This window comes from Lepisma saccharinum, chromosome 22 (genome assembly GCF_977018435.1).
Source record: "Lepisma saccharinum chromosome 22, izLepSacc3.1, whole genome shotgun sequence".
NCBI lineage: Eukaryota > Metazoa > Arthropoda > Insecta > Zygentoma > Lepismatidae > Lepisma > Lepisma saccharinum.
The window spans coordinates 2,336,993-2,350,765 of NC_139250.1; the positions used below are offsets into that span (position 1 = coordinate 2,336,993).

Below are 13,773 nucleotides of genomic sequence, written 5' to 3' on the forward strand. Positions count from 1 at the left end.
GAACATTTCATTCACTCGGTATGGACTTTTTATGCAACATAATAATGTTAAATTTCATGGCCAATTTTTTACAGATAGAAATCGTCTAGAACCAAACAGAATTTATTTTTAATTTATAAGAGATCGTAACATATTGTTGGCGATTTCTAGTTTCTTATCATTATTATTTATGGCAATATGAAAACTCCTTACCCGATTCACAACTGCGAGTATCGGTAACGGTTTTGCATGCAGGAACTCTCGTGCCAGTCCGTTTCGCTGTGTGGGTTGCTTTTGTTCTGAACTGTCAGTGCATGGACGTCGATAAACATCTGTACGTAGGACAACAATGTACATGTTGTTCCAGCTGTTTTTGAAGCAACTGAAAAGTAAAAGTGTTTTGAAATATCATACGTGTCGTGTAGTTATATGTTTCTTTACAAGAATTGAATGATTTCAGGAAAATTATCATTCTGTTAAGGCCATTTAGTTGTAGGCCTTGAACAATTGCGACTGCCTGTTTGACATTGATATGCTACAACCTAAAAGATATTTCGTATCTTCGAAAAATGGAAATGGTTGTGGAAAAAGGACCAGTTTTGCCAACTACTAGGGATTTTTCTTCAGGTTTCAATATCATAAGTGTTGGATCAATATGCAACTGTGTATTGTCAACAGCTACACTTGCATTTTTTGGAACACTCGTATTCTTGTGCAAGGACTACATAAAAATTATTTTGATATGGATAGAAAGTCAAGATTCCTGGATAGTGTGTCTTATTTTTGTGGGTTTGTTTACGTTTGTGTCCTTTCCCTTTACATGGGGATATATATTTTTGAACATTGCATGCGGTTACTTGTTTGGCATACTGCATGGTTTTGTCGTGGTTGCGATTACAGCTTCACTGGGAGTGATTATAGCCCACACCATAATTAGACATTTCCTGGCCGATTTTGTCGTCCTGAGATTCTTCAACAACGAAAATGCACGAGCGATTCTCTCTGTTATATCAGGACCTCAAGCCTTCAAAGTTGTGGCGTTTGCAAGATTGACACCGATTCCTTTTGGTCTCCAAAATACCATTTTTGCTGTAAGTATAAGTTTTGTTTTCGTTTCTTAATGAGAAATTAAAGTGTATGCAGTCTCTGCAAGCAGTTAGCAAGTGGGTTATGCTTATAACAAAGTATAAAGGTGATGCAAAAGGAAAGTGTTGAAGAGTTAACAACAAGGCCATCAGAAAGGCTATATTGGGGCCAAAAAGCTCTGTCATTATTTTATTTCATGTCTATACCATACGTATGATGATCTAGAGTAGGTTAGGCCAGTTAAGTTAGGTTTCATGAGTATTTGTATTTCTGCACTTGCTTCCTTCCCTGCAAGTATGTATGTACAACACTCTTTAATACAAGAGAAGGTTCCCCAAAAGTGTCAGGATTACTGCAACTTACACTTAAGGAACAATGATCTTCATGGTTAATGGTTTCCATGATTTAACTAGAATTATATACCGAAGGCTTCTGTGATGATTTTGCATTCTAGTCCAGGGTGTGACTACTGTTGCCAGGTGGTGATACCATCAGATTAATTGTTCATGAGCCTTTTTTCATTAAGTAGCCTACTTATGCTATTATGTTTAACACATTCTCAATGTTTCGTAAGTTTAATCACTCACATTAACCCTTAACTGGTATCATCTTATAATGTAACGCAACTGGCAGACACCTAATATATTTAATTATGTAAAACTTTATTTTCGTTGATTTTAAGTAATATGTTTGTTTCATGTCCTTCTTATGTATATTTTGAAGTACTTGAAAGAAAGAACAATTCGAAAGATATGAGGACAAGAAATATATAATACAAATTTGAAGACAACTCATATAAAATGCAGCATTTTTTTTAAAAAAATTCTAATCCTGTTTATTATATATATTTTTTAAGTTTTGTTTTTATTATTAATTTCCATAACATACACAATTTAAATAAAAATGAAATTTTCAAAGGAATATGAATTTATAATCTTAACATTTTGGAGATCAAATGCTTTTGTTTTTTGAGTGCATAGTTTTTCCTAATAGGAAGCAATATTAAAAACCAAACTGGTAGTAAAAATTATCGTTTGTATTAACGTAGAATATATACTTATACCACAAGAATAGGCAAAGAGTAGAAAACTGCTTTTAACAAATGCAGGTACAATTTTAATCACTTATTTTCACAAAGTAATCCTGACAGATTTTTCTGGTGCATATCAGGCAGATTGGGCTGCTACACTTCTAGCAAGAATATTTTGTTCACCTTTTAAGTTATGGTTCACAAAAGGTACACGTTTTCCTAATATCAAAGAATTCAGGAACATTATGTGGCATGATATGTCATATTTACCCAAGATAGTTACTAGAAAAAGTTCTGTAACTGGTATCATACATCTGAGACGAACCAACAACTTTGCCACAATAAAACTCGAGGTCAGATAACAATACAGGTGAGAGATTTTTACTGCAGGAAGACAACAATCCAACTCGAATGTACAGGGAGGGAGAGAGAAATACCATGTCAGGGGAGAGGGGTGGGTGCGAGAAAGAAACTAGATGTGTCTCGGACGTATGATACCAGTAGAGGGTTAACCATAAAACACAACATGGAAAATAAAGATTGTCATTATTAAATATTTTAGAGAGCAGTTAATTTACTACCTCACCACACCATGGAAATTTGTGATTACTATTTCTTAGAAAGAGGCATGGAACCTAACAAGCAGCACAACAAAAATGTATAATTCTACAAGATACAGTAAACCCTCGTTAACACAAACTTGCTTAAGACGAACACTCGGTTAACATGAACAAAATGTTGGTTCCGGCAGGGATGTATTATATCTTATAGAAAGTTTTATCGGTTAACGCGAATTTCGGTTACCACGAACTTTCAAAGTTTTTCATAACTTTTTTCTGTTGTTTCTCTGTCGTTCATCTGCTAGGTATGTAAGAAATCGCTCAACAATCTCTATCATCTTGTCAACAATCAACTTATACAGTATTGTAACCAACAGATTCAGATCAATAATGTGCTCAAATATGTTTTTTTCTGTTCTTTAAAACATAGCCAGTACGAGTAACATCAAGATGAAAACTTGGGTGCAATTGCTCGACATTCGCGATCATCGCGTCAACAATGAGCTTATACGTATTCAACCAACAAATTCAGTTGTGTGTTCAGATGTGTTTTTCTATTCTTTAAGACGTAGCCAGTACGAGTATCATCAAGTGCCTTTGGACCAAGGCATTATTACTCTTATGAAGAGGTCTTATCGTATCTTGCGAAAGCGCAATATAAAGGAATTTTTCACCAGACAATGACCTGTAAATATTTTTTTAAAAAGTTAATTACTGTAGTACTGTACTAGTGTTTCTTATGATGACATACATGATACGTATTGTAAATGGTTAATGTGTAGAAAGAACTGTATTGCAACAATAAAATTTGAGTCCCCGGTTAGCACAATTTTTGTTAACACGAACTCTTGAATTTTTGGTCCCTTGAGATTCGTGTTAACGAGGGTTTACTGTAAAAGAAAACTGCCATACAATGATGAATCATGGGGACCGGTGAAAATAGCATGATAGCTAGGTTCACTAGATGGTGAAGATAGTCATTCTGTTTTATTAATGCTGTCCTATTTCTTTCGAAAGTGTAAGAGTCATACAGCGTATGATTGATAGACGTGGGATATTAGAAGTCTTACCTACTTTCTGCTTCATTCCTGATTGATGATAAGCACAGACACCTTTTCTTTACAACGAAAACTACAACATTTTTCCATAATTTGAATGTGGATAGATGCACCATAGTACCAATGTGCTGTCACTAAATATAGAAATACAAACTTTTATTATTATTATTATTATTGGTCAGTCAGTAATAAATTAGTATGTTCATTTGTTTATCTCATGAAGACGATAAAAGTTTTAGTTGTGCCTTCAAATGTTTTGCTGCATAGTTCAGAATAAACATTTTTTGATGCTCTAAACAAAACACTACTGCTAATTTTTAAAACTAGACCATTCTTTTTATTATTGTTATCTGTATGGCAGGTGTTTGTGTATGATTTTAAGGCGTTTGCATCTTATTCAACAGATTAGTAACATAACTACGCAAAAGTATACTTTAGCAACATTTGTGGGGTTGCTGCCTACACAGATCATCAATGTGTACTTGGGAAGTACGTTGAGGTCCATGGAAGATGTGTTGGAAGACGATTCTACAGCAGTGACTGGCTACATTGTTTTTGCAGTTCAGGTAAGTGAATGTTTCAGTGTAACTTTCTCTTCATGTTAACATCGCTGGTTATGTAATCTTTATGTGCAAGTTACAAGAAGTACACTGAAGGTCTTCTTAAGGCGAAGCTTGTTGCATGGCATTCCTTGCACTGTCCTGTTGGGAAGCAGTCATTTTAACCCCTACCCTGTGAAATTTTCTGACAAAATGGTTTCCCGTTCTGTGTATTTTTCTGAGTTTGCGTAGTAATATTTTTAAGTAGGTACTGCTTCAGCACAATTTATCCGAGTGTCATGGTTCATACGTCTTTATCTTCAGAATAGAACAGGCTTTCAAATGGTACCACGCACATGTGTACATGAAGTATGAGGAAAGGGAAAATGGGGATAATTTGGGAAATTTCCCTCCGAAAATTCCCTTTTGGCAATTTTGGGGCCCTCTTGACTGGCCCTGGATATAGGTACCTGATTATAATCTACCTTGAAAAATACTATGATCTATACGTAATGCGTCCGCCAAGTTTCATTGCAATATCTTCAATAGGTATGAGGGGAAAAAATATTTTGCAATGCTGTTTGACAATACTATTAGCAACTTACAAACTCAAAAACCAACAATAAATAAATGTACATAAAGCAACTGACTAAACGCGGCACACAAACGAACTCACGTTTGCACTTTGTCAGCATAACACAAAAACAGTGTAAACAAAAATACGTTAGAGCATTCAAATTGGTCTACTTACGCAAGTGAGTATGTATTCTTACGTGGACGACGTTTCGGAAGCTTTACTGCTTCCTTCCTCAGGTTGTCGTTTTCAGCTCGGAATATCAAGCCATGTCAGTTTACCGTAGCGGTGGTTTTACATGTTTTATTGTGAGTTTTAAGGGGTTTTTAGCAAAGTGGTTTTAATTCTGTATAGGTCAAGCACTATGAAGCGTTTTTAACCCGAACCTTTTACCCAGTATCCTTACATGACACTTCTCTGACATGGCTTGATATTCCGAGCTGAAAACGACAACCTGAGGAAGGAAGCAGTAAAGCTTCCGAAACGTCGTCCACGTAAGAATACATACTTACTTGCGTAAGTAGACCAATTTGAATGCTCTAACGTTTTTTTGTTAATAGATAGTGAGTAACACGCACGTAACCAATATGTTAAAAACAGTTTACTTTCCTCTGAACTACTTCTTCTTCTTCTTCTTTGTAGGCACTGAAAATCGTGACTAAATAAAAGGTCATTGTTTCTTCAATAGCAAAACTTGTTTCACCAACAAAAAACGTATTATTCCATTCAACACAGGCTACTTCAGTCAGAGATGTTCGCAGGCGTAATATTATGCCCAACACAGAATAAGCTATAGTGACCAAGGGCGTAATATTATGCCGAACACAGGGAAGGTGTTAACTTGACTTCGAATTGGACACAGCCATCTCACCCTACAAGGGCTAGACCCTCCAATGTACCATGCGTGTAATGTTATTTTAAATGTTAGGTATATTCTTATCGAATGGGACGATTTTACTTTCCTTGGACAAAGTTTTAATTGTCCCAACTGTTTATCATTCATTTGGGGGATGATGACTGTTTTAAGAAATGTTTTTAGGTTTTTGAAAAGATCAGGCCTCTTACACAGTTTCTGCGGAAGTTTTTAATGTCACCTTACTTTTTTAATGTGTTGTGTATGTTCTGTGCAGGCCCCTTTACAGCCTTGCACTTTTAACCTTTTTCAAGTGGCTCTTTACACCTCTTTTTTAACTTCAAGGAAAGGGTTTTAGACAAGAGGATTTTTCCTCGTATACTTTGGTGGTTCCAAACTGGGCATATGTGCTGACGTACCCAAAAATTTAATTGCAGTTGAACCCGAGTCATTTGTATGTCAAGATGAAGAGAAAACAATATGTATAACTGATAATTCCTACAAATCAGATTTAGATACCATGCCGTATCATTATTAAAATATTGTAATACTATTTTGAGGAACAACATGCAGATTAATACAGGTTATTTCTGTCATAAAGTGGTAAATTAATCTAAAAGTTTGGTTTCTTAAATACATTACGTTTGCCAATTTATTAGTTTTATGTGGATTCCCATCCAATTCCTGTATAACTTTTACTTTCTGGTCAAGTTCCGTCTCGGTTTTTATTATGGAACACAGCAAACGTCTGCTATTGGCATCTTTTTAACGTGTGTACTTTCGTATCGTAATTACATACAAAAGAACTCAAATGGTTGGTTATGTTTAATGCATGCAACCAGGTGCCTGCAAAGTGTTACATCTTTGATTGACTTTGTTTATTTTGCTTTGCTTTTCTGCCACTTTAGACTAGTCGTGGAGATTTGTGTGAGTGATGGAATTGATGAAAAGACACTCCCATAGAACACCCAGGCCGGAATTCGAAGGAACCTGGGAAAAACAGTTTTGAAATGGGAGAATAAGGGTACATTCACACTTCATGTTTTCGAATGCATTTTTCATGCTTACCACTGATTATGTAATCTTTATGTGCAAGTTGCAAGAAGTACACTGTTCTGAACAATCTCCTCCGATTTCATCCCATGCACCCCTCTCCTTGCATTCTCTGTGACACCACCGTGCAACACTCATCTTTCACGCAACTCGAGGCTGACCGCCACCATGCCCGCCTATCCTGTTTGTATCTGAAACTTGCCTTGCATTTATTTTGCCGGGACCTGCAAGAATTTACATATAAAAAACAGAACGATGCAGAACTAAGGTTTGTATAGAGCAGTCTCGACTGTAATTCAATTAATTCGTGCGTGACAAGGATTTCATCGTTGCAGATCTGCATCGGGATCCTCTTGATGATGTACGTCGTTCACAAAGCTCGGATGGAGCTGAAAAAGGCCCTCCAGCAGGAGCTCACCGTGACCTCCCTCAACTACCCCGCAGATACGAAAATTGGGATCGACCACTTCACGCTAACCATATCCAGCTGACGATGGGAGCGAATACGAAACCTCTCTCCTGATCCTCTCGAAATGTTCCATCGACTCGTTCTTCCAGTGTTGCCAGGTTGTGTAAGTGGCTACTGGACTTTAGGTGTTTCCGGTAACTATTTCTAATATGGGTTTGAGACACTGTTCTGGGCCAATACCTTGAGAAGATCTATTTTTTTGTAAGAGATTAATGTTGTTTATATTTATTGTAATATTATTTATTTTTGTACTTAGCGACAGTGTTCTTGAAATGTATTTCTCTAAGGATAGCAATATGTTTGCAGAATGATCAGAGGTACTACTTGTTGGAGTAGCTTAAAATAAGTTTCAAAGTTACAGATCAATTGTACTGTACAACTTCTCAAGTGTAAGTTAGTGATTAGTGCTAGAAGGTAAAATATAGAAATACGAATACTCTGTTTCGTCTTTGTTGTTTGTATCCAAAGTTCACAGTGACAAAACTGGGAAAGTTAGAGAATTTCATAAAAATATTGTGAAAAATAGAAAATCGAACTATGGTCAAGAAATGAAAAAGTCAGGTACTCATAAAATTATTCAAAGGCGTGGAAAAGTCAGAGTACTAAAAAATAGAAATGGACAGATATAAAATGACAGATGTTCCTTGAAGGACATAAATGGTTGGTTATGTTTAATGCATGCAACTAGGTGACTGCAATGTGTTACAGCTTTGATTCACTTTATTTTACTTTGCTTGTCTGCCACTTTAGACTAGTCGTGGAGATTTGTGTGAGTGATGGAATTGATGAAAAGACACTCCCATAGAACACCCAGGCCGTAATTCGAAGGAACCTGGGAAAAACAGTTTTGAAATGGGAGAATAAGGATACATTCACATTTCATGTTTTTGGATGCATTTTTCATGCTTACATACCTGATTATGCAATCTTTATGTGCAAGTTGCAAGAAGTACACTGTTCATAAGTAATAACCACTGTGGTGGCCATGTCTTCACTAAGAGCGGTTTCAATACAGGTGACATGGATCGTGCATTGCAGTGACACGACTCCAATTTGTGCCGATGATACGAGCTAACGATCGGCTGAACCTTTTGCCAGCAAATCAGTTTTCAAATTTTCCTCTCTTGTCAAAAAAACTGCTACAATATTCCAAAATATGAAAAATTACATGTCCTTAGAATTCCTTTTAGCTAGAGCATCAGCAGGGTTGCTACGCGTCTGGAAAACAGGGAATTTTGCAGATTGTCTGGAATTTACGTGCATTTTGGATTCTGCAGGAGAAAAAGTTGCAAAATGAACAAGCAGTTCACTTCCACCTCTGGAATCTGTTCTCGTGATTCCTTTCCCAAAAAAGATTCAGTTTAGAAACTTGTTTCTTTCGTTCTTATGATTCTTTGTGTTGTGCAAAATTATGGTTCCTTTGAATTTCTGTAATAAATTTTCACTCTTATAATACTAGATATTAGAAAGAATATCAAAGTAAAACTTGCAGTCCAGATATGATTGATAACTAAAGTACTTTGACAACATGATCATAATTATCGGAAAGGTTGGTGATGAGGTTATAGTCTATTATTTTCTAGACCTTAGTCATCTTGGCATTTCCTATAGAATTCCTATATGCAACAAAAATTTCTCCAGATGCTGTGTACTTATAAATATAAGTAAAAAAAAGCAGCATTTTCTACGACATTATCCGCCAGAAAATGAAAAATTGGGTATGGTTTATGAACTGTTTCTGTTGTGGAGATCTGTTATGGTGAAATAATGTAGCTCTGTTACCTTAGCCTGAAGGCTAGATGCACTTGATTGTAGCACCCAATACATTTGATGCCGATTATAATTTTACATTTTACTCTTCGAATTTTTATGTGTTCTTGTGTGTGTAGAATGAAATTTGCTAAAAAAAAGTTGTGAAAGTGAAAATTCATAATAATTAACGGATTATATATTTAATTGAAAAACATGGTTCAAAAGCAAAAAATCATGATAAACATGTCTGGAAAAATTTCATTTTTGAACTGGAAAACCTCGAAATGTCAGGGACTTTCATAATCAAAAACTCGTAGCAACCCTGATCAGCCTGATTTGCTTTTACTACTGTCTAGATATTCTCAATAGTTTAACTCCTTAAGTGTGGATTGCGTATATATATGCTTTATGTTTGTTTCAACTACATGCAAATACATAAAGCGTATATATATGCCTTGTGCACTACAGCAGCACAATGTGGAGGGTATGTACTGAATTTGACGAAAAACCTACATTTTCCAGTAGCGACTTGTTCAACAAATTCCACACTTACGGGGTTAATAGGATTACGCAGCCACAAAACTATTGAGAATTTCTAGGCAACTAAAGCAAACCACAAAATTGTAAAAACTTAGCAGTTTTTTAAAAAAGAGCAAAATTCGACATCGGCAAAAGGTTCAGCTGAGCCTTAATCGGGCATTGTATGTGGCAAACTGTATGATTAACCTTTTGCATCCCGACTGTCTCGATCGAGATCCTCTAGCATGCTCGTAGTTTTTACATTATAGTGTCGCTATTTTAGGCTGGATTTGCGATTTTCTTCTTTTACATTATTGTTAACGCACACATTAAACAATTATGACTCTTGCATGTCTTGGTGTCGAACAAAAAAGGTGGGTAAATGGCAGCTTCCTCGCAAAGGAAAAAGAATTTCAACAAACAAAGGCCGGATTTGTTAGCAATACTTCCACCACTGGAAACTAGACGGGTGAAAAGTTTGCTTCTCGGTACCCAAGGTCACAAGAAATTTTCCCCGTGTTGCCACAAAGGGGGGGGGAGGGGTTGAGGAAAACCACTATGACAAAGAAAAGTTCGAAAGCAAGACGAAAACAGGCACATGTTTTTCAAGTTGCTGCAATGTGACCTGCAGTGTCTATAAATAGAAAGGTGCCACAGATGCAATAGAGGGGAAAATTTGGCGCACTTTCGTCACCCCTTTCCTGGCTATTCTAAAAGAGTCAGTGGCACGCAGACATGTTATTATCTATGGTTCATTCCGAGTAAAACGATATATAATTCGTCTGTCTACGGCAATTAGCAATTACAGTCATTTTCATAAAACTCTGCATTTTGCTGAAAATCGGCTCTGACAGCAAGGGGGTACATGCGGAAGAGGCTCGGGTGGCTAAAGGTTAACCTATTGAATTTAACAGTAATGGTAATGCAGATTAGACTCATGCATTACAAAGCACTCAGTACTATTCACACTGCAGTCAAATACAAAACAAATGATAAAGGTAACATTATTAGAATGACAAGTTTTATATGGAATTTTCACTGTGGACGTGGGATTGGTACCCAGTATTGCTATGTAGTAGTTTATATTTTGTTTGATATACGTACGGTATGCAAAGTACAAAGTTTGCATAAAATAAAGTTTTTAGCCGTTTTTCATCAGATCAGTTAAGTTGTGATTTTTTTAGGAACATTTGTGTGAAGAAATTTGTCCATTTGGAGAAAGATTTTCTGGTGCTGTGATAAATATGTATATATTGTGCAAAATCATATTATATTGTGACGTTTAATGGGATGTTGTATGAATTTTTTTGTCATTTAGAATTTTCTGTGTGAATGTTCTTGCTTTCAGGGTTAAGTGGTGCCTTGATTTAAATTATGTGTCATATCTTGTGCAGATGTAATGGTATTCCTAATTCAAAACACATGGAGGGCCTTTTTGTGGCATAGTGGTAACATTGTTGCCTTGTACTCAAGGAATCCTGGGTTCAATATCTAGTGGAAGCACACGGTTAGGTTTCCACTTTCCAGTCCCAACTAGCCTATCTGTGCATCAAATGGACTGAAAAGAAACTTCAGACGTATGAACTGGGAAGCAGGTTTATTCCATGTAAAACGTCTACTAGTAGACTTAAGAATGTGCATTATGTGAATATAATATAAATACGAGGTTTGGCTAGAAAAAAAACGGACTGATGCTATGAAATCTTTTATTCGGCATTTTGTACAACAGGAACTTTATCTCCTTCAAAGTACTCCCCTGCACGATGTGTACACCGCTCCATACGAATTTTCCATTGCTGGAAGCAGTGTTGCCAGTCATTTTCGGAGATCATGTTCATTACATCCGTCGCTTTTCTTTGCACAGCTTCTACTGTCTCAAATCTGGTTCCTTTTAGGGCGGACTTCACTCTGGGGAATAAAGAGAAGTCACAGGGAGCAAGGTCCGGTGAATACGTCGGATGTTCTAACACTGGGATGCCATATTTAGCCAAAAATGTCTTCACTGACAGGGCCGTATGGACAGGAGCATTGTCTTGGTGCAGAATCCATGACTTCCGTTGCCACAAATCAAGTCGCCGTCTTCTTACTCGCTCACGAAGGGTTTTCAGCACATTAATGTAATGATGTTGGTTTACAGTTTGACCCTCGGGTACCCAATGAACGTACACAATGCCTCGAATGTCGAAAAAGACAATCATCATGGCTTTGAATTTGGACTTGCTCGTGCGAGCTTTTTTGTGACGTGGCGAACTCGGGGTCTTCCAATGCATTGATTGGCGCTTTGTGGCAGGGTCGTACGTGAAAAACCACGATTCATCACAGGTTATCACTCTCTCTAAGAATGTAGGGTCTGTTTCAATGTTCTTCAAAGTGTCCGTACAAATGTTCACTCGAGCTTCCTTCTGTTCCAATGTCAGGTTCCTTGGCACGAGTTTTGAACACACTTTACTCATGTTCAAATTCTCGTGTAAAATTTGTCGAACACTTTCTTTGTCTATTCCTGTAATTTCAGCAACTGCTCTAATGGTCAATTGACAATCTTTTCGAATCACATCACTCACTTTTTGAATGTTTGATTCAGTTTTCGACGTGCATGGTCGTCCTGAACGTGGGTTGTCTTGGATCATTTCCTGTCCTTCTTTAAACCGTTTAAACCACTCAAACACTTGTGTGCGTGATAAACACTCATCCCCGTACACAGATTTTAACATGTCGTACGCTTCTGTTGCGGATTTCCCCAGTTTGTAAAGGAACTTTATATTGACACGCTGTTCCATTTTAATACTCAGCATTTTTCCGACGGAGCACAGACGCACGTTCCGCTTTGTCCAAGTGCCACAGCGAAACTGAGAGGCCTGCACCCAGGGCAATTAGTCATTCTGTAGGCAGGGTATGGTAGTATAGAATCATGCATTGCTCAACCTTCGCGCATTCGTTGTTTGCCAATAGCAACATCAATCCGTTTTTTTTCTAGCCAAACCTCGTATATAATATATTCATAGAATGTGCAAAATATAGTGTCTTCAGTACATTCATATTTACTATGTGTGAATTACTCACAATATTAACAATATAAATTCAGTTTTACTTACGTTTTTTTGCAAGTATAGTTCGTTCTTCAATTACGACGTTTCGAGAGATAACTTCTCTCTTCAGGTTATAAGCAATTCATAGCTTTGTCAAAATATTTAATCGATCTTCCTATATTTTTTCCCCGCTCACATTTCACCTAATCCTCGATCCTGTTGACTATGGAAGAAATATTTTGACAAAGCTAAGACCCTATGAATTGCTTATAACCTGAAGAAGAGAGAAGTTATCTCTCGAAACGTCGTAATTGAAGAACGAACTATACTCGCAAAAAACGTAAGTAAAAGTGAATTTATATTGTTAGTCTTCAGTACAATTAACATGTTCGCTATACTCTATCCCCAGAATCTGTAAAGCAAAGCTGCACATAGCGACAGAGAAGGGGAGTTCGAGTGGGCAGCATGAAGCGAAGGCTGGTGACCACAGGTACTTTCCCCCTCCATGCAATCCCCTTCCCTCTTGCATGTTCATTGGTAGAGCCATCTGGAGTCACTACTTGTGCAGAGACTGTTTCATTTTGTTTGCTCCAGAGATAATCAAGACAGAGTATAGTTAATTTCTTTAGTATCATGTTCACAATAAATACAATTTTAAAATTTTGCTTGTGAATTATGAAAACCCTTAGTATGTCAGAAATATGCTGTGCAAGATTGGCTTTGCATATCAAGAATAAAATTAATGGGCGCATTTACCGACATTGCATTCTATTTGATTTGAAGTAAGATGGGACAGCGCTACGCAGTGTGATGGTGTAATTTTACTTTTTACTTGGTTTTGCTTAAACGGATAGTTAGTTACTGGGAAGTATTAATTTTTAATTATAAAATTAATTACAATAAAACAAATGTAAACTTAATTTATTGTTCTTCATGCACTATAGTGGAATCTTAAGTTTTAGTTTTGAGCAACACGAGATTAGCCAGTAGTGAAACGTGCAAGATGTGCTATGGTTAAAAAGTTGGCTTATCCTAGAGTACTTTACAACAAAATTTAGTTTGGCTTTCCTCTGTATAGAATTTTGGAAACCATTACAGAATTTTGAAAATTTTAGATATTTTTCAATATTTTGGGAATTAATTGGAACACACTAAGTACAGATTTCTGAAATTACAACCATGGATATTGAAATTTAATTTACTAATTTTGAACTTAATATGAATTCAAAGATGCTGCGGTATTGAAGTTTCTCTCTCCTTTTTTACTCTCAGTGC

General features: G+C 36.6%; 1 protein-coding gene across 1 annotated transcript; it reads left to right on the forward strand.

The window, feature by feature from the left end:
* Positions 1-223: 223 nt before the first annotated feature.
* Positions 224-8,534, forward strand: LOC146004729 (transmembrane protein 64). Its single transcript, XM_083143691.1, has 3 exons — positions 224-1,070; positions 4,118-4,279; positions 7,068-8,534. The coding sequence occupies exons 1-3, from the start codon at positions 549-551 to the stop codon at positions 7,221-7,223; spliced, it is 840 nt and encodes a 279-aa protein (XP_082999817.1). The 5' UTR covers positions 224-548; the 3' UTR covers positions 7,224-8,534.
* The last annotated feature ends 5,239 nt before the right edge of the window (positions 8,535-13,773 follow it).

Coding starts and splice junctions, on each gene's coding strand:
- LOC146004729 (XM_083143691.1), top strand. CDS start 549: ATGGAAATGGTTGTGGAAAAAGGACCAGTTTTGCCAACTACTAGGGAT. Junction 1,071..4,117: donor TCCAAAATACCATTTTTGCT/GTAAGTATAAGT, acceptor CTTATTCAACAG/ATTAGTAACATAACTACGCA. Junction 4,280..7,067: donor ACATTGTTTTTGCAGTTCAG/GTAAGTGAATGT, acceptor TCATCGTTGCAG/ATCTGCATCGGGATCCTCTT.